Source organism: Candoia aspera, chromosome 4 (assembly GCF_035149785.1).
Source record: "Candoia aspera isolate rCanAsp1 chromosome 4, rCanAsp1.hap2, whole genome shotgun sequence".
Taxonomy (NCBI): Eukaryota; Metazoa; Chordata; class Lepidosauria; order Squamata; family Boidae; genus Candoia; species Candoia aspera.
In genome coordinates, this window is record NC_086156.1 from 18,775,980 (window position 1) to 18,801,206 (window position 25,227).

Below are 25,227 nucleotides of genomic sequence, written 5' to 3' on the forward strand. Positions count from 1 at the left end.
CGAAGACCAAACCATGAGGTAAACAATCCCAGAACAAAACAAAAAGCCAATGCTTTGTACTCAGATGAAACATACTGGCCATTAAGATGCCTTTAGCCCTTTTCCATAAATATTTACATGCTGTCTTCACTGTCACTAGGCCAAAGAACAGAACGAACTCTTCTTCCTTGCTTCTGTTGTGTGTTGTGAAGGACACTGAAACCACATGTCCTTAGAAGTCAGCCTCTGGCTGCACATAGGCACACTGTTGTGCATTATGGAGGATCGCTGTATAAACACCCTTACAGTATTCATATGCGTTAACTTCAATACCTCTGAAGCAAAAAGGTATCTCTGATTCTTTTCCACACAGTTCAAGGAGCACTGTATTCTTAAAGACATATATTAATTAAAGACATATATTAATATATCTTAATTAAGATATTATGACTATTCCTGATGGTGGGTAACAACAATTTAAATTTTAAATTCTTATAAATAACTCCTGGCAAGATCACAACAGGAGCATGCACACCCAGAGGCCCTACAGAAAAAGAAATCCAAAGTTTATATAAGGATCCTAAAGAAAACACACAAATTGGATTCAAGTAGTTCTTCTGATTAAATAGTTCAGTTTCTCTTCTTTACAAAATAAATTATGTGGTTGGCATTCTGACAGACAGGACACACCACATAAGAACATGCTTCTTATCTCCTGATAAATGTGAGCAGGCCAATCAAAAGAAACATCTTGTGAATTACTTACAGGAATTCTGGAAACTGTAATCTGGCAGCACTGCCCAGCAGTGGCAGCATAGGTAGGTGACCTATGTAGCATAGGTGGCAGCATAGGTAGGTGACCTATGTAGCATAGGTGGCAGCATAGGTAGATAACCTAGATGACTTGGCTGAGCTTGAAATGCTAAGCAGGGTTGGACCTGGTCAATACTTGGATAGGAGACCAGCAGGGTATCCTAGAGCTGTAGGCAACACTGGGAGGTTAAAAAAATTCTGAAAGAATTCAATGGAAAGCCAATTTTGCATTGGTGCCAGGAGTCAATGGGCACACTCACGGAGTCATCCAGAGCTGAGCGTGAGTAGAAGGAGACTTTATCCTCCTACGTGGCCTCTGAAGGCCACCTGCTGGGAGACCCATGGCTTCCTCGTGCAGTTGGCTGGCTGCTGCAAGAATAGACTGCTAGCCTCGAGGAGCTGGGGGTCTGATCCAGCAGGCCCTGATTATGTTCCTTTGCTATGTTCTTACATACCCATTACCTTCTGAAGCACAATCTGGATCAAGACCGTTGGAAATAGGATTCATAATTCACCCCTTAGGACTTTGTCTAGAAAAATTCACACATACCTTACAAGATTTTTTTTAAGAGGTTGATTCTACTATTTTTTAAAAGCTGCCACAACTATTCTTAATTTTTTTAAAACCAGAGTTCTTGTAAAGAACTCAGCTTCTGCTTCCTCACATGCAGTGGTTTCAATCCACACTAGCTAAAAACAAAGACCAGTTTGAGTCATAATCGAAGTCCATGTACTTTTAATGGCATCAATACACAAATTATTTGCCATTGCTTTTTTTCAGGATGTTTTTCAACTTGCCAGTCTAGCCAACAATCCTGGGATTACCCAGTAGTTTACCGTCCAAGTCCTTTCAGGTTGCTTGGGCTTAGTTTTTCAAGATCAGCCAAAGTTGGCTAAGTTCCACCTCCTGCTACAGTATGAACTTGCCCTAAACAAAATAAAAACCAGAAGCAGACTTGCACAATATATGTTTTAAATGCTGTGCAGTGTAGCTCTTAGAAACACTTAAAATATGTGCCTCATTTATTTTAAAAAACAGGCAATGTTCCATACTTTCTAAACATGGTGATACACCAACATATGTTATCGGCTTGGTGAGATGGAGAAAGGGTAAATCTCAAATGTAAATCTCCAGTCTATCAGTTCCTTACTTTTTAAAAATTCAAACAACATTGGCAAGAGCAAATGCTGCTTAGCCACATCTTCATGGTTTTTTACTGCTGCCGTTTTGATCCTACTTTCCCTCTACAAACAAAGCCTTTAATTTGATGTTTACACTAATAGATTTGAAAGGGTATTCAGAGCAACTTTCAGAGGGGTATCTGCTTAATTTGTTGCAGCAAAAACAACAGATAAGCCTTGTGGAACCTTAAAAAGGGGCACACTCATTAGTGTTCTATTAAGTGTCACTGAGACTTATGCCATCATAAAACTTCTTTTTTTTTTATAGTTCAAACTAAAACGTGTTTGCATTTTAGTACCCATTTTAGAAAGCCTATTTATCTTCCTTAGCCATTTTTCATCATATATACAGTACTGGCAAGTAATTTTCCAGTGAGGGTAATTTTGGCAGCATATACTACAAAATCAGGAAAAGTGAATTTTTGAATGATAACTAAGATTTAGTTCATGGATGGGTTTGAAAATGCAAACATAGATATGCTTGCATCCCACTGAAGGCTTTCTCTAATGTAGCAATACCTGTAGCTGCCTCATCTGCAGAAGTTGGAGACGGAGATCCGACATGTTGCGTTTCATGTCAAAGAGACTGAATTGCATGGCTGTGGCGTTTGCTGGGATAGAGTGGCGGATGCTTTTACTGGTAATCTCAACTCCTGCTAATGAATTCTTCCCAGTGAAGTCATGAGCAGATCCTAAAAATAAAGAGAGGCAAATGACTCCATTAATAATCTTACTTCCCTCTCTTCTACTCCTCTTTCAATCGTTAAAGATTATTGCTCCTATGGATAGCTTAATAAACTTGATGTCATGAAAACAGTATCGCAGATTGGAGTAAAACAGAACACAATGATTGACTGATGTGATGACAAGGAACAGATGAGACAACAAAAAGAGACCCACGGTCAAAAGATAATTTATATACAATGTAATTATTAAATAAGGCTGGGATTTTCTTCTGTTGCTCAAAAACTTGATGAAATCTAGTCATCAGTTCAGTCAACTGGATTCCCACAAATCCAATAAGCCCAAATATCTTTGCGTGGTGCAGGCTACACACAGATAAGAACATACAGAGGAAAACAGCCATCTGACTCAAATAACCGAATTGTTCTCTAGGCTGAAGGTGGCAATTACCTTATTAACAGTGTCACTTTGGTAATACAAATTGGTTCTTTCCTTCATGAAAGAAGATTAGCCAGTGTGTTCTGTGGTTGTAGTCCCACCTCAGGCCTGAAAGCCGGCTGGGTGACTTTGGGCCAGTTACTCTCTCTCAGCCCAACTCACTCCACAGGGTTGTTGTGGGGAAAATAAGAGGAGGAAGGAGTATTAGGTATGTTCACCACCTTGAATTATTTATAAAAATAATAAAGGCGGGATAAAAAATTTTTTTAAAAAACCCTTCAAGTCCACCCTCAGGTACAGAAATTCCCAGAGTGGTTTTGGGCCAGTCACACATTCTCAGCCCACCCAACCCCACAAAGATGATGTTGTAGGAAAAAATAGGAGAAAGGAGCACAATGCATGGTGTCTCCAGCTTCTGAAAGAAAAGTGGGATATACATCTAACAAACTAAGGTTGATTCTGAGATATCACTGAACAGATTCAAATTCAGTGCAAGAAGAGAAAACAGAAAACACAAGGGCTAGTTTCACACATTACATGAAGCCAACATGAAACTTGTAAGATTTGGACTTGGTGGTAGTCCAATCTCTGGAGTGTCTATCCATCTGGCTTATGACTTACAGTACTGTGCAATTCTAGTTTATTTCAGAAATTATAGTCTAACATGCTGTGGTTTAGCACATCAGGTGAGCCCAGCCAGAGGAAAACAGCTGCTGCAGGCCAAAAAGAGAAACTGGCTGAGTTCGTGCAACAGGTGAAGCCAGAAAATATTTCCTTTAGCCTGAGGGCTTGTAGGCTGAGACTGCAGCTAGAGTTGGTTCTTTATGTACCACCTGCAGCTATGTCTTAGCATGATGACAAAGTTTGCTGATTTCCTGACATTTATTTTCCTGATATTGTTTTCCTTTGCCACACCCCCACCACTCTACCTCTAACCCAGTGTTTCTCAACCTTGGCAACTTGAAGATGGGTAGACTTCAACTCCCAGAATTCTGCATGCTGGCTGAGGAATCCTGGGAGTTGAAGTCCACCCATCTTCAAGTTGCCAAGGTTGAGAAACACTGGGTGAGGTCATACCCCATTTTCATTTCAAGCCCAAGACTTCGCTATATTCAGTTTTAAAGGAAGTCTAAACATAGCACACAACTGTGATAAAGTTTGTTTTTCTTTTCTTGTCTTGGGCTTCCATTGCCTTAAAATTTTGAACATCAGTGAGATTGCAGATGGGCTTGATTCCAACTATACCAAAAATCCAAAGGATAGTTTTCTTGTCATGCAGCCAATAAGCTTTTGAAGGAATTTCCCATCCTGAAAGGGGAAAATGAGGTAAGGGAAACAGCCTGTTTCTCTGCAACAGGTCATGTGTTTTCCAGTTGGCCTTTTGCTCTGGATGATGTTTCAGAAGTATAAAAAGGACTCTTGCATAATCTTCCAAGGGAGAAATAAAAATGGCAGATGTAGATTCCTTTCCTGCCTACCACATCCACCCAACTGTGCCTGCCTCTTCAAATATCTAACCCTGGGCAATGCCATGTTTAGAGACAGCTTCACATGCAAAAGGAGAGAGAGAAATATGCTTGAGCTCAAGGCTTGGGTATGCAGTCTTCCCAGCAGGCTACAAGACAACATTCAGCATAGATGCCTTCATACAGTCTCCTTTAAAAATCCAATCCCTTTCCATGTTCCTGAAGAGACACATTTAAGTCACATTGAGAACCAGTTTGGCCTAGTGGTTAAGACTCCAGGCTAGAAACCAGGAGATTGTGAGTTTTAGTCCCACCTCAGGCCTGAAAGCCAACTGGGTGACTTTGGGCCAGTCCCTCTCTCTTAGCCCAACTCACCCCACAGGGTTGTTGTTGTGGGGAAAATAGGAGGAAGAAGGAGTATTAGGTATGTTCACCTTGAATTATTTATAAAAATAATAAAGGTGGGATAAAAACATCTAAAAAAAAATCCCAGGTCTAGGCCTAGCAAACAAATGGCAGGTTGAAGTTCCTGAAACTATCTTTCCAGAAAACACCCCATCCCGTCTATCACTGCCCACTGTAAAAAAAGAGATGACACATTTTCTGAAACATTCCAAGATGTTGCAGATCTCCTCACTGGTCTGGAAAAGCAGCTCTATAACTTGTCTAAAAAGGATGTGTGTTGGACTGATAGGATGAGGGATTCAGTTAATTATTCTACATGCCCAAATTCTGTACCAGCCTGGCTGGGAGACGAGGGGTATTGTAAAGCACCCCTGGAGGACAAAGGACACTCCTGGAGGATATGAGGCTGAGGAAAACTTGGTGCTCTTCCCCTTCCAAGCAGAAATTTACAACAGCTTTAGTGCCAGAAGGAAGATGAGATCTATTACTGAAAATAGTACATGGAACAGATGGTATGGTATGCATCCCACTCAGGATATGGTCAAAAGGTCAAGATGGTGGCTGTGATGGTATAATTGAAGCTCTGCCTCTTTTTTATGTGTGGCACACATAAGCACTGGGGGACAAACTTAACCTACATCGTGGAGTCCTTGGTACTCTCTGAGCCTTGCTGTTTTCCTGCGGACATTTCATTGCCAGACTAGGCAATATCTTCAATGCAAAAAGGGAGTGGGCCTTGCTCTCTGTTTATAACTGGGAAACTGAGCATCCTAAACCAAGCCAAATCCAAAAACGCCAGAGAATTCCTGGAAGCCTGGCACTCAGACAAAGCAGCCATCAACAGACACATAGAGGGAAACAACATTTACATGCCATTCAAAAGAGACAACAGAAAAGCCAAAAGACCAGTACACTCCCTTGCCAGCAATCAACACCCAGATATGCAAAAATCAACACTAGGATTAACACCAGATGAACCATCAAACAGCACAATGCACCCTAATCAAGGAACTATTAACTCAGGCAATCAACCAAGCAGCAAACAACAGGCCAATCAAAGAACTCCCAAGGAGAGAACAACACCCCCACCAACACAAGCAGAACAAATCACGGTATACAAACTGAGGGCAAGGCCCACTCCCTCTTCTCACCGAAGATGTTGCCTAGTCTGGCAATGAAACGTCTGCAAGAACACAACAAGGCTCAGAGAGCACCAAGGACTCCACAGTTCAACCCTGAGCTACAAATATTCTCTTCAATTGTTAACCTACATCAATGTATTTGATGGCTGATAGCCTGGCCACAGTTCCACAATGTGTGCATTTTAATGTTCCAGCTGATTTTTGCTTCAATACTGTACAAATCTCACTCACTCAATGCACCTTTACTACGTTTTTTCGTTTTTGTTTTTGGAAAAAATGAAAGACAGTGCCTCATAAAATATATGGATATCGTTCCAAATAGATTGGAAAAGCATGCACGTTTATAGCAGCTTTCATCCAGCAGAGTCTTGAACTGGATGAAAGCCGGATGAATTTTTATATATCAGCCATTATGTACACCAGACAAAATTGACCACCACAGATTCTGCAGGCAAAGCTGTAATTTAGCGATGACACCAAGGGAAGAGCTAAAATGCTGTTCCTTCGGGGAAAGGGGTAATGTCAAATAAGTACCCAAGCAAAGTGGTGGCTTAAGCCAGGAATTTTTACCCCTACCAAAAAAACAAAAAAGGTTTTGCTTTCAGAAAAGCACAACTTTAGGAGACTTGCAACAGCCACAAAGGTAGGACTCACCTCTGAAATACATGATTGCTCACTGCTTAATGTAAGAATTTACAGATCTATTCTATTTTAGCTGTGTGGGCTTTGAACCACTGAGCTGGCTATGTAAGTCAACCACACTGGGAAAGATTTTGACAGGCACTCTCTTCAATACACTCCTAGAGAAGAGGTGAAGGGGAGATAGGAAGTTTTACTGACCTGCAACTCACACAGGAAACTGATGTTGCTCTCAGCTAACAAACAAACCATTATCTTATTTCTGCAAGTTTCCCTTTTTCAAGGGAGCCCTTGTAGATCAAACATTCTGCCTATTCTTGCATTCTGAGGCGGAACAGTCCAGGCAAGATGACAGAGCATGATTTTTCTTGAATTTACTCTAAGTGTCATTACGTTCCCAAGTACACAGAAGTCTAAGGTGGAATTTTAAGTTTCCTTGGGCAAGAAGCATTGCAGATTTACAACGTCTCTGCAACATTTGTTCGTTCGCAAATTAGACACAGAGTTAAAGAAGAAAGCAAACTAAATAGTTAATTAGTCTCAGTTCTACACAAGACTGTGTCACCTTGAGGATGCTTCAGGTTCAGCAAAAATCGTTACCTTGTTTTCTCTCCAGATTCATGAGATTGCAGCAATGATTCTAGGGCTCCCTCAATCCCTTGGTCAGATTCTTAATGGGTGGAAGTATTATGGAATGCTCAAGTTTTTGGGCTGAGCGCCCCAGAACTCCTTTAAGGTAAAAATGCATTCTACTGTGCTTACTGTATCGCAAGAAAGCTTACCTGACTTCTCAGCACTGCTCTGACTAGTTACAGTTTTTACCATCTTCTCACTAAATGGAAGAAAAACAGAGAATAATTACACTAGAATCATCTTGATGTTATCAGTTAACATAAACTATCCAACAGTGAACTATCAATGCTGTTGCTTATAATTACAATTTAAATTACATTTCAGGATCCTATCTAGAATACAGATTACCTTGTAGCTTAATTATTTGCTATGTTCTACGATCTCTCTTTAGCCTGTAGGTTTAAAGAAGAATAGAGTTCCACCACCAACAGAAGAATTTGACCAGAAGATTAACTGAAATGCTAATCAGAAGAACAGGGCAAATCTCCATGAATGACTGTTCTCTCTACTTAACCCAACTTCTTAAAATGTGAAGATGAAATTTTGACTCAAGAGAAGTCAACAACGTCAGGATTTGTCCTGGGACATTCCCTCCTCCCCCCATGGTGATCACGAACATTATTACAATGAAATAGATTTAATGATTTTATTTCATTTTGTTTTTTGTTTTGTTTTTTACCTAGAAGGATCTTTGCTATTACTTGTATTTGGCCCTTTTAAAAGCGCAGACTGAACAAGGCCAGTTAAACTGGCAATCTGTTTTTCCATGGCTTGCATCCTCTCTCTGTAAGACAAGAGAATTCTTGGTTAAAGCCAAATGCAGTCATTTCCATGACTTTCTGAAGGGAATGAGGATCACAGAAAGATACTATGGAGTTTCCTTTGTAGTCTGTGAGCACCCATTTGCATGTATCATGTGACAAAAGGCCAGTTAATCTATATTTATTTATATATATATACACAGACACACACACCCCACATCCCTGTATGACTACAACCAACAGAACTTTATGAGCTCTACTTGCTATCTCATGAATGATACAACATTCCACATGTGCTGAGATTGCAGCTCCCAGAATTCTCAGCCAACGAGGCCATTGGAATTCTTGGAGTTACAACATATTTGAAGGTTGACAAATGAACCAATCAGAAATCTCAACCTACTTAAAAAAAACACACACACCATATTCTATCCCTCTATGCTATTTTAGCTTCTTTCTGGTCAGTCATCCCTCCCTGATTGCTTCTGCTTCTTCCTCTCTTTGACTGAGCTAGAATTTCTTTCTTCAATGGGAAGAATCACCTCATTCTTCTCAAGTTCTTGCACTGCCTACCTTAAACTCACGACATCAACTTCTTGACTGGGTTCCTCTCACATGTCCTAACTGTCTTGCCCCCAAAAGGCTTTGCCTCATTCTGCCATTCCTATCACCATACAACATGATCACCTATGCTTGGCATAGGATCAGGATTTGAGCCTTCACCAGCTCTTGAAGGAAGTGTGTGGGATGTCATGCATGGAATCACCTTGTTCTCACTAGTCATGGGATGGAGCAGCAGTGAGATCAACTTTACATATATATATATATATATATATATATATATATATATATTCATCTCTTCTTATATATATATATATATATATATATATATTCATCTCTTCTTCATTGCTTTGATTGCTTTTGGCTTAAATATTTAGAGTACAAGTTCAGTAGTCTAGGAACCTATCAAGTCCGTATTTATTTTGTTGTTTTGGGGGGAGGGGAAGACACTATGTACACGATGGTAATCAAGGCAGGTAAATAACCTGTGACACTGAATAGAGCCCTTCAGCAAAGGTTGTGGCCAAATTACACATTTCAGTATGACAAAGGGAAGAAATTAAGAAACACAGGAGGATTATTTAATGAATCTGAATCTTTAATGATCTATATTTAGATCTTTTTTTATTTCAATTGAATTTAAATGAACTCAAGATTTTTTCCCCTGAGCATTTTTTGGAATGTTGTTCTTAAAAGGTTGTATCATCCATCCCCAAAAAGTTTCCACGTATACATCACATACCCCAAAAGTTCGCACAATCAATCCCAGGAGAGCAGATCAAGTGATATCCCTGACACTTGAAAAGACTTCTGGGTCAGGACTATCTGTTGGTCCTGATTAGAAATCTGTTTTTCTTATGCCTGGAGAGGTAGCTGTGTTAGTCTGCTGCAACAAAACCCACAGAGATTCCTGGTGGCACCCTGAATACTAATGAATTCATAAACATGGATTCTGTAAGACCGTTCTTTGATGGTAATGGCTCATCCTTGCCTTGTCTTGCTTTACCCACATTGAGCAATAATCCATTCTGTTCAATAGATTTTTCCCAATCTAAGCCCTACTCCTTCCACTGGTTCGATCAAAATTATTTCTGAATGACCCCAGTTCCAGACTCTTCATGCTTTCACTTCCACTGCTGTCTTATTTTTCTGTTTACTGCTGTCATTATCAGTCCCTCAACTCTCATGCTTCGGTCTTCCTGGTAGCTTGTTATCCGTTTAGTCGTTTCCGACTCCTTGTGACTTCATGGACCAGCCCACGCCAGAGCTTCCTGCCAGTTGTCAACACCCCCAGCTCCCCCAGGGACGAGTCCGTCACCTCTAGAATATCATCCATCCATCTTGCCCTTGGTCGGCCCCTCTTCCTTTTGCCCTCCACTCTCCCCAGCATCAGCATCTTCTCCAGGGTGTCCTGTCTTCTCATTATGTGGCCAAAGTATTTCAGTTTTGCCTTTAATATCGTTCCCTCAAGTGAGCAGTCTGGCTTTATTTCCTGGAGTATCCTGGTAGCTTACTTCCACTGAAAATAGGGCAAGAACCCCAAATGTTATACAGTCCTGGTGCTGAACAGATCACGATTTACTTCAACACTGACCATCTTTGAACCAAAATTTAAACAAACCCAAGCTGAAGTTACACAGGCAACTTACTGCCAATCTATTTACTGCATGCACTTAATCTACAGTAAGTAATTGTGTAATAAAAATGTTTACTGCATAACGAAAACACTGAAAGAATAGCATTGAAATCATGCCATTCCATCCTTCAGTGATAGAACAGGGAAGGAAAGATCTTTGAGCAGGAGCCAAAGCAGCCATAGCACCAAGTTGTGATTCTCTACTCGCTTCTTACTCCTTTCTTTTTTTAGCTGTAGCAATAGTGAGTAAAATACTAATTCTGTCTCAGTTATATTCATTGCCATTTATTTTCTCCTATTCTCTTCTAAGGTAAAGGTAAAGGTTTCCCTTGACGTAAAGTCCAGTCGTGTCCGACTCTAGGGGGCGGTGCTCATCTCCGTTTCTAAGCCTTAGAGCCGGCGTTGTCCGTAGACACTTTTCCGGGTCATGTGGCCAGCATGACAACACGGAACGCTGTTACCTTCCTGCCAAAGCGGTACCTATTGATCTACTCACATTTGCATGTTTTCGAACTGCTAGGTGAGCAGGAGCTGGGACTAGCAACGGGAGCTCACCCCTGACTGCCAACAGCTCTCAGGGCCTTGAGCAGAAAATAAGTATTTGCCAACCCTGACACCCAAGAGCTTAAGGATCAGGAACCTGTGGCTCTCCAGATGTTGCTGAACAACAACTCCCAGAATCCCTCATCACCAGCCATGCTTGTAGTTCAGCATCATCTGCATTTTGGAAATCAAAGTATTGTCATGCTCAAAATGTTGGACTGGGACTAGGAAATCCACATTCAAATCCCTGATCAGTCAAAAAATGGAAATGTTCTTCAGACAGTTATGAACCTCCGGTCTAACCTACCTCATAAGGTTGGAGGACAAAATGAGAGCTCCCTGAAGAAATAGTGGCATAAATGTAATTAATGAACAAATAACATTTTCTGATCCTCTACAGCAGTGTTTCTCAACCTTGGCAACTTTAAGATGTGTGGACTTCAACTCCCAGAATTCCTCAGCCAGCCATAATGGCTGAGGAATTCTGGGAGTTGAAGTCCTCACGTCTTAAAGTTGCCACAGTTGAGAAACACTTCTCTATAGAGCCAGGTTAGATGCTGAGATATATCCCAACCATTATTGTTTAGTTTGGCTGGTGGTGGCTTTCCAGGGTCACAGCTCAGAGTCTTTCTTGGTCTCTCCTCTTAAATGGAGATGTATTTGGAGCTTTCTACATGAAACCTGATGCTCTCTAGTATTTTGACTGCAACTCACATATGGCTACCAGAACTACTGGACTGCAAAAATACAGATGCTCACTAGATGGTAGCTATTTATGTTTCTATCCCACTGCAAGCCCATTGGACTCTTGACAGTTCTGCAGGGATACATGAATTATTAAGACATCTATGGACCGATTAAAATAATAAAAAACCTGGAATATACAAAAACCAAAGAATCCAAAATCAGGCATCAAGTCCCAAACGCCCTCCAAAAGAGCTCCATTTCCAACTCCCTTTGGACTCCTGGGCTATTTCAAATCCAGCTCCCACTGTCTGGAGCAACGTAATATAGAAAACTCTGCTATCTCTAACCCTTACCATCCAGATCACTGGCCACAGTGAGCTGCCCTGCAGCTGGCCCTTTAAATCACAAACCAGCCATATGTGCCTAGAGGGAGTCACCTGACCCCCAAGAGCCAATAAAGGAAAGAAGAGGGTTCTATAGGCTTGGAGCAGGCAGAGTTTTGGGGGTCTTTGGAGAGAGTTGGCTGGAGTCTTAGATGAGGGGGTTGCCTCAGGCAAGGTTGGAAATGGTGTTTAGCTATAGTTAGAATTGTGCTAGGGTTTTTTTTAATTATCTTTTTTTAAACTGTGTGTTATGGGTAGTACCCTCTCTTCTTTTGATACCTTTCATAAAGTTGGTTTTTGTTTAAATCCTGGAGTTGACTGGTGGCCTTCTAGCCCTTGCCTCAACTTGGCTGAGCTACAGATTCCCCCCGTTTTTGTTCGGTTTCCCTTCTTGCAGTTTAGCCAGACCTGGGATGGGGCAAAGATTTCTCCTTCAATCCCCTTCCTGGTTCACCAGAGGGCTGGTGGGGAAGGGAGAAATAGATTTTTAACTGGGGGGGGAGGGGGCAGAAAAGGGACCTACTTTTCTAGTTGCTCCTCACCCCCAGGCCTGAGTTACCTCAGAACCAAAGGGCCTCAGAGAGAGGGGATGGTTTGACCCTGAGGGTGCCATTCCCCTTATTACAGAGCCAAAGGCTAAAATGTCGAACTAAAATGGCTAAAATGTAGGAGCTGTTAATTGCTGATAAGGAGGAGCTGTTAATTGCTTCTACACCAAGCCAATGCAAAATGCTGACCAAAATCCAAATACACCTTCCTTCGCTGCAGCAGCGTACCATCAAAAATACCTGCCTCTTTCATGAGCCACCTTTGAGGTTGGTATGTAAGTTCCTTCTGAGAAATGAAAAATTGAGAGATTGAGGAATGGAGCACTGTGGTAGAAGAGGCTCGCCCTTCAACCAAGACTGACCAGCATATTAAGAAAGAACAAAAAACTGTCCTTCTTGCTTCAGATCAGGCAAAATCAGAAGTAATTTTGAAGAACAGTATGAAAGAGCATTCTTTCATACTGTTCTGCCATCTTCAAGTCTGCTATCTTTCCAATAAAGGCTGAAGATGGTCAGTCACAGGTGGTAGGGAAAAATCAAAGCAACACATTCTGGACTGTGAAGTAAATTTTGGATATTTTTCCTACATTCTAAGCAGATTTATTCTGCCACAGTTCTCCCCCCCTTTTTTTTTCCTGCTGATGGTATCTAAAAATGTGCCTTTGGATTTGGAAAAGCAGAACCATTTCAAATCACATCCCTCTTAAGCCTCAATAACAGGGATTAAATTGAATGTGCCTTAAATACAAAGAGGGGCTCAAATTTAGAACTTTTACACCTTTCCTATTGTTTTTTAATTTAAAAAAATCAAATTTCCTCTCTCTCTTATTATTATATTCCTTATATTTTGGACACATTATATGAAGACTTAGCTTTCTTGAGAAGTCTGTAACAGTGAGAAAGGTGGAGGGAAACAGAAGAAATGGACCACCATCAGCAAGGTGGATGGATTAGATTGCAGCAGTTATGGGTACACCATTGGGAGATCTAAAGGGTCAGGTTGTGGACAAATCATCCTGGTGAAGGTCTATCCATGTGGTCACTAAGAGTTGACACCAACTTGATAGTATATAATCAATCAAACAATTCATCATTTTTTAAAGAAGACTATTGTGGTAGAAGCCCCCAAACCTGGACATGAGCCAGGCTTCTGTATATCTCTGAGAAGACAGTTTGGAGACCTATCTTTATTATTGGCAGCATCTTTTTTTAAAAAAAGATGTCTGTAATATTTGGTGTGGGATAACCATTTTCCTGTCTTAACTAGCCAAAGATAATTTAGAACAGGTCATTACATTTGATTAAACTGATCCCCACATTGGACTTTAAAATTATCTAAGCGATGCTTCTATGCCATTTCCTATTCTCAGAAGTGTGTTAGATTTCTCTTCCTTTGTTTTAATATTTACACTGAAGAAAAGACAACTCAAGTTGATAAGAGATATAAACTACAATGTCAATTGTAAAATCCTGCATTCAAGTTCATATGCTCATTAGTCTTGGTGTGGATGGGCTCTGATTAAACAAAGATGATGCTTCTCACAGATTACATGAAATTTGCAGAAGCCTCATTTGCATTATTAATGAAAGTTTCCAATTTTTTTTTTTATTCTGATATAAATTACACTCATGGTCTATCTGGAGGGCTTCTTAGAGAGCAACAGGGAGATGAAGAAATGTTGATTTAGGAACAAAGGTCATGTTTTGGCATGAAGAGATGAGCCAGGACAGCACTTATTCCCATCCACCCATTCCCATTTAGAGGACCCATTACAGACTAATTCAATCTGACATTAATCTCAGCTCATGGTTGGCCATAGACTTCTTTATAGGTACTTGTTTTTTATGGACTAAAGTTGCAGCCGGTGCCCTAAAGAACTCTTCCCAATTTAGCTGGGAATTCTGGGACTTGGAGTTCAACACATCTGTAAGGTATCACATGGGAAAGGCTGGTACGCATCTTGTCGGTTTCAGCCCTTAGCTTTGAAGGGACTGACAGCCTGTGAAAAACCAGAATTACCATCTGTTTTGCATTTGCTATGTCACTCCACTGCAAAGCAAACTGCTCTTACCGTATTATATAATTATAATTAAAACCTTGAAAACTTTATGTTTCCTAGGTTGGTCACTATATGAAATCACAGAAAATTTGTGCTCCAAAGAATCTTTCTAAATGGCTCCACAGCCACAGAAGGTTCTTGCAAACCGTTGCTCACAGGGAAGGGGGCTGTAAAAGTTTACCCAGTGCTGCATTTGAACGAGTCTTTATGTTGAGAAACGCCATTAGGAAAATGCTCTATTTATCACTACCAATTTCATAAGAATGCACAGAAGCCTCCCGAGTGAACGTTTTATAAGGTTTGCTTAAAGGCTCTTAGGCAACGTTAAATGTTAATAGCAGATCCAACTTCCGGGATCTGAGGCAATTGTCTCTGAAAAGGAATGAAGCTCTGTTAGCTAGAGGTGGATGGCAAGTTCAATGGATACACAATTGCCTCTGCAAGCAATTACCCTGGCAATTTCTAAAGGAAACCCCCAGTTTATTGTCCCAGAGCAATCCTTTCTATCCCATAATGTAGCCAACGGCACAATAATGTCATAATAATGACCTTAGAAATCTGGAATTAGTTACTGAGGATGGAAAACGTCAATCATCCAGATGGTCAAAGTGGGGGCCACTGACATCAGGCAATAGGACTGCCTTTGCACGTAACAGCAAACCAGGATTTTAAAAAAGCTCACATGATTTGTCCAACAAGCTAGAGAGGATGGTTCAAACGTAATTGTAAACAGCACAATAGCTTAGTGATGTGTGTGAACTATGTTACTCTGGTGATTAGAAATGAGACTGCAGGGATACTGACCCCAGATCTTATCACTAAATCTCAGAATTCTCTGCAGTTCTAGAACCAAGTAGGACAGGCTTATCCCATGAAACTCCCTGCTCTGTTGTTTTCCAATCTAGGCTATTTGAAAGTGGCTGTCTGACTATCCCACCGGGGCTCAGATGATCTGATCATCTCTTTTCATCTCTCCACCTTCTGATTCTCATATTCTTCAGGCTGACATTTGGAAAATACTGCAGTTCATAAGTAAGGAATATCTTTGTACTTGAGTAACTACAAGGAAATGACCAAAGAGCCTACCAAAGGGGTGGGGGAGGAAATCAAAGTAAAACTTCTGAAACATGATAGATTGTTAACATATACTGGGTATTATCTCTTCTCTACTGACATGCCTCAAACGTTCTACCTCACATTTTAGTAATTCTTTTGCTCCATAGAGTCTATTTGGGTTATTTTATGTTCAGCCAAAACCGACACTAGGAACAGATGTGTTATGCTTTTTTTATTGAAACTGTTTAAAAACTTCTGTGATCCCAGCAAATTATTTCACCTTCATACAAATTATTTAAATAAGCGTATTATAGAGAGGATCAGATGGAACATCTCAACTAGGATTCCATCAGCAGCCTCCTTGCTGGCGGGCTGGCTCCGTCTAATGGCTGCTGCGCTCCTTGACCCGCAGACCATGTCCACAGAGCTGGCCCTTTATAGAAAAAGTTTGCTGACCCCTCAACTAGAATATCAAAATTCAGTTTGGTCCTCCTTGGTTCTAACAAGACATGTTTACCCCTGCCTAAGGTCTGACCAGGAAATGGGAGGTTCTGATCTCCTTTCACATGTAATGGGAGAGAGGAGGAGATGATACTCTGATAAAATTTACCTTTTCATTTTCTCAAAGGTGTTGTTTCCCTTGGAAAAAGTCTTCTATCATTTTACCATATTGGCAGATGGTGATTCTGATACATGTAAAAAAGGGGTGAGGCTTCTATTGTATGGTTGTGATCACCATGTTGAATTTTTTTACCCCCTTTCTGCAGACTCCACTGCAGTTAATGAATGAATTAGAACATTTTTTCCTCTTTTTGCTAAAGAGGAATGTGCCTGAGTAGCACAAATTTGTTCCTGAAAACATGAAACAAGGCTGAACAAAAGGGTCTTCTGCGTCTTACAGGAGACTGATTTGAAAATAATATGAATATTATGAATCCGAATATTCTAACAACATTCATACGTTTCCTCTGATTTCCCAGGTATTCTTTAATCTTTTCTCATGAGGTAACTATTATATAAAATTGTTTATTGTAACATATTCTCTTTCTCTGTTTTCAACCCCCATTCAAAATGAGTGTATCAACAGCAAAATGCTAGATTCTTGTATGTGAATTTGAGCTTTTTAGTAGATGGGACAGGTAACTGGTATACTATTATGAAAGGAAAAACTTATCTTGATTCCATAATGAAAAAAATGTAATGCTGAATGCAACATGATATACTTACTCATTAAGTACCAGATACAACTGTTTATTCTTCTGTTGTTAGTTTTAGATCATAAAAACAACCCAGTTAGTCATCTTCTCAACAAACAATTGAAATATATATTGAAGGGAATCCTATGAATTATACCATTAAGACACAGTAAATTTCTATTTTCTTTTTTCTATTAGGATACAGCTTTATATTATGTTAGGAAGGGTCTTAACCTAGTGTAATATATATTAGACATTAACTAGTGTGAAAAACAGCACATGCTGATTATAAATGTGTCTCCACCATATCTTATGTAATCATTAGCAAATAAATGTATCACTAAATGTATCCATCATTGGCAACTATACCTGCTTTAACAAAAATCATAGTAGCGAGCACACCGGGGGAGAACATTTTGGGGGAAGTAGAGGGAGAGTTAACTATCCCTTTCCCACCTTCAATCCCTATGAGAGTCACCCCTCCTCATGCAATTATAAACTTAGCTCCCCTCCCACACCCCAGGGCCAATAGCAGTTTGTGTGTGGATCAGAACTTCAATCTTGGCTATGGAGATAAAATGTGATCCTTCCTCCACATCTGCTATGGAATAAATAAATCTAGACATGGCTGCAATTGGCACATTCAGCGGCATCTGTACTTTGGCCCAGCATTGTGATTTCCAAAATACTGCTAGCAACATGTAGAAGGAAGTCAGTGTCTGCTGAAAGGAATATTCCAGGACTTCAAAAGAAAGATACCGTTTCTGTGCAGATCTTTTGAAACCTCCACTCTGGGTCAAAAGCCAACCATAATGACAGTTCTTCAATCTCCCTCATGCAACCCACTCACTTGATTGGTCACATTCTAGATGCTTAACTCCAAAGCATCTTGCTCCGTCTTACCTGGTTTCATTCTCTTTTGGTATTACCACCGTTCCATAGCCATAAACTTTCTTGTCAGGAATGACAGGGGCCACCTCAGCCATGCCAGATAAACCTAGGGCATTTCGAGCCTTCCCTTCTACAAAGACAGGAGTCCCTGGATCCTTCTTGAGAGACTGTCGTCCAGGGGATGACCTGTCAAGGTGAGTGGTATGCGGTGACACTTGGGTGTTATGGTGTGTATGAATGTCTACCATTCGAATGTCAGCCACTCGGTGAGGAGAGGCAGGAGGCGTTCTGGAACTCAGAGTTGGCAAATGGCTGTCAGGATATTTCCTTGATTTTTGTCGATACAGTGATTGCTCCACAAGTTCAGTTTGCATAGGAGGAGTGCAGTAAGTGCCTGAAGATCTCATTGTGCTACGATGGTAGGCAATGATGTGATCGGGTACATCAAGAGGATGTCCTGTATGTGAACTTGCAATGCTCATCCTGCCCTCCTGGAACAAATAGGGATCAGCATAGAGCCCCTCATTTCGGAAAAGAGCAAGGGTCTTGTTGCCCATGTCTTCATCTGGTTTCACATCCCTCCTTTCCAAGATGGCACTAGGGCTCGGTGAGATGCACCGTGGTGCAGTCATGTTAGAAAGCCTGTCTCGGGGAATGGTTGCATTGCCAGGGCCACTGACTGGCCTAACACTGCTATATGGGATCCGAGATGGAGAAGGGGGCATTGAATGTGGCACTGGTGTAGGAGGAGGGGAGGTTGGAAGTGCATGAGGAGGATGTGAAACAGATCCTGGCCGAGAAGTATTTTGGAAGATTTCTCTCTGCATCTGCAAGATAAAGACACTGACTTAGAGAGGCATTTGTTCTGGGCTGGTCAAGAGATCATCATTATCATCATCAGTCAAACTTTCATTAGCTGCAGAATAGAAAACCATACTCAATACATAGTATTCACTGCTGTAGGAAAACTGATGCCAAATATCAACAGTACTGAAGGCTCTTTCTCAAAAGAGGCACAGTCCATTTTTCAAATCTACAATGTAATTTATTACTATAGCTAAATTATCTGGATTTCAAATAGCCATTTGTTGCCTTCCAGAGAGCAAAAATGACTGAATGACCTCCATCTAGGCATGTGCTGAAGATCTGAGTTCATACCAGGTCAGTTTATTTTTATTTATTTATTTATTTATTATTAAATTTCTCTACCGCCCCTCTTGCATATAATGATTCTGGGTGGCTTACAGATAATAAAAATGACAATTGCTAAAAACAGTTCAATATAACCATAAATATAAATACATGTAAATACAAATATAAAATATAAAATTCAAGATGGGAGATGAGATCTTCTCCTTGGCACCCTTCCAGCCATTATGCACTCATGTGATAACCCACTAACATTTTTAGTGGTAAAATCTCACACTTCTTTGCACTGGGTGGAGAAGAGGAAGTCCTCTGCCTTCAACTATTTCTCTAGGACAGCAGCTACGACCAAACCAAAACTGCTGCCCATGCATACAAATATTATACACATGTTTTACTCAATAAGAATAGTGTTAGATTCAAAGCACCTTAGCAGCAAATTAAGCACAATGCCCTGGTGTTAAATCCCCATAATATCCATCTCACTGGGATGTGGTGCATGTCGCATGGTGATCTTACTTAGTAAAACATCTTTCTACAATTTTAACAGAGAGAGAGGATGTTTCCCACTGTGTAGCAATCACAAGACTCTCTGCACTGCTACCAAAACACAGGGTTGCAACCTCTCCCTTCCCCATCCATAAGTTTGTTTTTATCATGATGTCAATTCCCATGCCAGAATATACAATAACAGTTCCTATTACACTCCTTTCCACAGCCAGGGCCTACAAAGGACTCTTCTTGTGACTAAAGGGTCAAAGTGAAGGTTTGTAGCCTTAGGCACTGGAGGACTAATACTGCAGCAACTACAAAAATAAGCAGGAAGTAAGGTGTGGTAAAAGGTGCAGGACATGAAGAATTAAAAACAAACACCAAGCGGCACAATCAAGCTTCTCAGTCCATTGTGATGTGCACATAAGCATTTCAGGCTTTTCCACACATTATACAGTGCAGACCCCATCGATCCACTACAAGTACTTCCTATATAGGACTGATGGGTCATAGTCATTTAAAAATGACTTCATAGAGAGAGAAAGAAGAGTTGCCACTGCCACAGTAGAAAATATCTCAAACTTAGAGGAATAGTTTGAATAGTGTTGACTTCAGTAGACTTGGGCAGCCATTTTGTTTTTAAGAGTAAGCAGTTGATCAATATTCTCATCTGCATTTATTCTGAAATGTATTCATCTTGAGGGGGTTCCCCTGCTAATCTAATTTCTTCTGTGCTTTATGATTTTTTAGCTTTTTAATAATGATTGTTTTTTTTAACATGTTTGTTTCATATCTTTGTTATATGCCATCCAGAGTCACTTCTTGTGAGATGGGCGGCCATATAAATTTGATAGATAAATAAATAAATAAATATGCCAATTTAAGGGACATATTTTTACCTCTGCTTGCTTTCAACTGTTTATTTATATCTGCTTAGGCCTACACTTCTAAAAACAATGGAGTTATAAAAATCAGCATTATATTATTGACCACAACAACAATCAATACCTCTAGATTAATTAGGTTAGCGAGCACAAGAAAACGAGGGTATTTCAGGGGCGGCCCACATACATAGAATGCTTTCAGAGGACTTACATTCAGCTTCTGACCAGTCTATTAACTCCTCTTTGCTTTGAATAGCTGTCTGCTTTTTACTAATTGGACTGAAATGTTGCTTTAATTCACATAAACTTCCAGCAAAGAAAGGACTTCTGGATTGTCGGTTATAATAACCACCTGCAGCACACCAGCCTTGCCAAAATGCATTATGTGTCACCTGCAGAACATCTGCTAGGAAGCTGAGGCCAATCTGGATGTCTCAGTTAACATGATACACAGACACGTGAGCTTACATGTTGAGTTATCAACCACTGGTCAGGCAGAAAATTATTCCTCTAAGGAGTTCACCTTGTAGGAAATAATAGTCTTCTGATGACCAGTACATCTACACCCCACTTCTATCCAGATGAACATTCATCTTATGCTGAATTGGCACATCTGCCCCAAGCCTTTTTATACACAAGCATGCACAAAGTTCAAACACCTTCCCATTTCTGCTTTATGTAACACACGTATGATGTAACACATACACATATTTATATAGTGTTTCATTTACTACAGTTTAGATCTTACTTCTATTATTCCATTGCCATATGTATATACATGCATCCCCCACTGCCCCAGAGGCTTCTTTTTGAAAAATACACCTGCATTTCACATCAGTTCTTGTGGAGGTGTATATGAACCAGATGTGGTGCTTAGATACATTTCTTAACACATATGTATTTAGTACCCTTACCAAACTGACGATCCCAGAAGGAAAACCCATCATACCAATTGGTCATATTGCACCAACTTCATTATAAATTCAGATCTAAGCAAATGTATACACTGATTGCTGTCTCCCTTCCCAGGTGCCTTTAAAAAGCAACAATATATAGTATTGTTGTAAGTGGAGTAGCTTTCCATTAATTATAGATCTACACATACACAACCTTGTTCCCTCTACTCAATATCCTTTTCAGGCACACATCTTTTAGATCAACTTTTCTCAAACCCTTTTATTAGCTCCTTCTGTTGTTAGATTTTGTTGAAGAAATACTAAAGGCACAGCACACTGATTTTACAATCCAAATCACCAGTGTATTTCTTCTCCCAAGCTTTTCTTCTCTGCAAAAAAATAAAAAAGCCACTTACATTAAACTAAGCAAGTCTTTCTGGTAGACTGGGCAATCACTAAATTGCACCCCATATGTTGCAATGCTTTGCTTTCCAATCTATAAGGTCTCCATCTAGACAGACAGTGTTCCCACATCCATCTTCTTAAGAACTGCATGTATCAAGGAAGGCTTAAGTCTCATGGTTGACCTGAAACGGGTCCTGCTGTCGCTCTACTCAGTCCTCCAAACGGCACTGCTCCAGTAGCCCGGAGTACTTTTCTCCCACAACAACCTCTCAGTTTCTCCTCCTCCTGCAAATTAGTCACTAAATAACACCCTTTGGCATGTCATCCAGTCAGAAACCCTGCAACATTCCAGATTGCACATTGGCTCCCTGAGTAAGGCACGCACACAAAAAGCACGGAACATGACAATTTGTAAAGAATACGGTCTTCCAAAGAGAGAGGAAACAAACGATCACCACAAGACTTGGTGTGTGTGTGTTGTGTGTATATGTGGGAGGGGAAATCCATAATAAGAAGTGTCCTTACAGTAATTGCACAATAAAAACAATGTTTCGAAATGTTTACATTTCAGCAAACACAAGCTTCCAGAAGCCTGGGCAACACCACCAACAAAAATCACCGCCTATTTTCCAGAGGAGCTTTCAGAAAAAGAAATCCAAACAGCCTGCTCCATCTGCAGCCCAGATGAACAGGGAAACCGCCTGCCTCTTAACCGCACCAGCAGAAACCAGAGACCTGTCTACTAATTAACTTGTTACCTTAGCTGCTTTGTCCAGCTGAATGTTGGGAAGTCGCCATAAATCAATTCCACTCCTATCTACAGAACATTACACATGCAGATAGGTTGGGCTGATGGGTGAGAGGTATAAAGCAATAAAAATATGAACCGGGTCATCTTCTTGATATCTGTGGAAACTAATGAAGATGAGAAATACTTGCTTTAGGTCAGCCTTTCCATCTCAGGGCCCTCCAGATCTGGACAGCAAATTTCATGCTTCCCAGCTTGTAGGGGCATTGGTTATGAGTTGGGGATAATGGCAATTGTCATCCCATGCATCTTAAGGGCTCTGGGTAGGAGAAAGTTGCTGTAATGGAGGACACACCCACTGATAAGCACATTTGCATAAGTCAATCAGTTAATGGAACCCTGTGTCCCAGACTGTGGCTATTTAGTGTAATTTATTTGTGTGTGTGTGTGTGTGTGTGTGCGCGCCTTAAACTAAGATCTGCTCAAACACCGAAAAAGAAAAAAAAAAGTCCATGGAGACAAATGACCAATCAAAAAGTTCTGTTTTCAAGATCACATATCCCAATTGCCAGGTGTGAGAGTTTAGCAACAGGATGCTTATTTATTTGTTTATTCATTCATTCAGTCAGTCAGTCATTCAATTTATATTGCCGCCCATCTCAGACTAGTGACTCTGGGTGGCTAACAACAAGAAAAACAGTCATGATATAAAACAATAAAAACAATAACAAAAAATTAAAAATAAATATAAATACAGCCAAGCGATCTAAAAGCCATGGTCTTAACGTAACCATGCAACGGGGCCCTTCCCACACTCGGGATCCCAGGCCCGGGCACAAAGTCAGATTTTCAAGGCCTTCTGGAAAGCCAACAGGGTTGGGGCCATCTTAATATCCTTATCATGACAACATCTGGCATCTGAACCTCCCTGAAGCATCTGGCTGCTCTCTGATTCAGGAAAATTAGAATGGCCCAGCAGAGTTCTTCCCAAAATTGTATTGGTTGACACCATGTTGATAATCTCTCAGGCACGGCAATTTTGCACCCGTAACCTATCATACTAGTGTGGTTCTCCATCAAGCATTGGTTAAAAATGCTCTGCCTGCTGGCTTAATTGGGGAACCTAATCTAATTTGACGTTGGGGGAGCTGGGGGTGGTAACAACCAACAGGCGTGGGATGATCCGTGAAGTCACAAAGAGTCGGAAGCAACTGAATGAATAAACAAAATCTGCCCTGAGCCTCAGAAAAAGACAAAAACTGAATAATAATAATATTTTTTTAAAAAAGTAGGAAAACTTGCACAAGTTTTATAGCACATTAGTTTAATCCTACACATTGATTTTCAAGGACATTAAATATCAGTACAATTTTAGGGTCTCTTTGAGACTACAGGAATCCTCTAAGTTATCTCCTGTGAGGAAGGAAAATGCCTTTATTACTCTTCAGAGTTCACTGTTTCTTACAGTTACCATTTTTAAAAACACACAAACTCTGGGTTTCTAGAACTGATTATTCTCTACCTTGGTGGGGCAAATATATCTCAGCATGACCTTTGCAGTCCCAAAATATCTGTTGGTGGGGGAAGACTGCTGCTCTCTTCACTAAGACATGGATGACCTTTCAAACCATTTTAGCCTCCTGTCCCAGCCTTATATTCCCTTCACCCTGCAATGCCTGTGAACATGTTGTTGCGGTTGTTATTATTTAGGTTTCTATTCCCTTTCTTCGTCTAGGAGCACAGCACTCCTTCCTCCATTTTTCCCCTCAACAACAACTATGTGAAATAGGCTGGGCTGAGAAAGAATGACTGTCAGTCCTATTCCAACACCTTAACCCAGTGTTTCTCAGCAATTTAAAGAATCTGGGAGTTGAAGTCCACACCTGTTAAAAATGCTGAGGCTGAGAAACACTGCCTTAACCATTATACTTTGGTGACTCCTATATTTTCTCTCACCTTGTATCCTTAATTCCTGGGTCATTCCTATAGCTTTCCTTTAGTCACTGCAGAGCGTTAGTCCAAACAAGGCTGAAAAACACTGGCTGATTTAAAAGAGTATTACCAGTAATCTTAAACACAATTGCTTGTACACACACAAAGGCGTCTAGGCTCCCACAGGCACATGGATGTCACAAGAGGGAGTCCAGAGTTTTTCTTCAGATGAGGTTACAGCATAACCCAAGACTGCTACAACTGTGCTCTAGGAAGAGAGAAAGCACGGCTTCAGTTTGAGAGTGGCATAAATTTCTATATGGGAGAATGGGGGGTTAAATGGCTGAAATAAGGTGGGAAAGAATTAGCCCATTAGTGGCTGGGTTAGTTTGATTTGCAATGCCAAAATATTGTGTATTTATGCATGGGGGCAAAGGTAAAACTTTATCAAGGCTGGCATGGGATGCCACCCAGTATTTTAAGGTAAATCTAAAACCATTCTGCAGCTTTGCAACAGACAAAACTGATTTGATTTACATGAGGTTTTTTTTTTTTTTTGTCTTCCTCTATGTAGGGATGGCACCTTATTTTTATTCTTACCGAAACCCTGCGAGATAGCGTCTGTTCCAAAATCACAGGGTGAATGTCACGGCCTAGTAGAGATCTGAACCTGGGTCTCCCTGGTATCAGTCTAACACTGAAATAAGTCCACCAGGTATTTTTTGCTCTTCATGCTTGGAGCGCTAATTAGGATTCATTTGGACTCTAACAGGAGGAACTGCAGACAGATTCAATCTATGTGTCAAAGTCCAGTTTTCACCAGGGGAAGGAATGCCAGTGAGATCACCAACATCTTTCTATTACCGTAATCTATAGCAAGAGGCCAACAATTTCTTACTTTTCTTAAGATAATGTAGCATCCATCCCTGTGTGTAATTAACTTTTCACTGTCCCCAAACTGCATGACATTGTTGAATCTCAAGGTTTTGGTGCTTTTTCAAGATTTTGAGCATTAAAAAAA

General features: G+C 40.5%; 1 protein-coding gene across 12 annotated transcripts in view; it reads right to left on the minus strand.

The window, feature by feature from the left end:
• Nucleotides 1-25,227, minus strand: part of KIAA1217 (KIAA1217 ortholog) — a 219,748-nt gene that overhangs the window by 28,846 nt on the left and 165,675 nt on the right. For 8 of the 12 annotated variants that reach the window (XM_063303519.1, XM_063303524.1, XM_063303523.1 and 5 more), the window contains 4 exons: nucleotides 17,716-18,530; nucleotides 8,061-8,165; nucleotides 7,531-7,580; nucleotides 2,494-2,666 (listed from right to left, as the gene is read on the minus strand). In XM_063303519.1, coding sequence (XP_063159589.1) covers nucleotides 2,494-2,666; nucleotides 7,531-7,580; nucleotides 8,061-8,165; nucleotides 17,716-18,530 — 1,143 coding nt within the window. Of the gene's footprint in view, nucleotides 1-2,493; nucleotides 2,667-7,530; nucleotides 7,581-8,060; nucleotides 8,166-17,715; nucleotides 18,531-21,537; nucleotides 21,921-25,227 lie in introns of those variants that run through there. The other 4 variants (XM_063303525.1, XM_063303516.1, XM_063303515.1 and 1 more) reach the window with 2 other exon arrangements.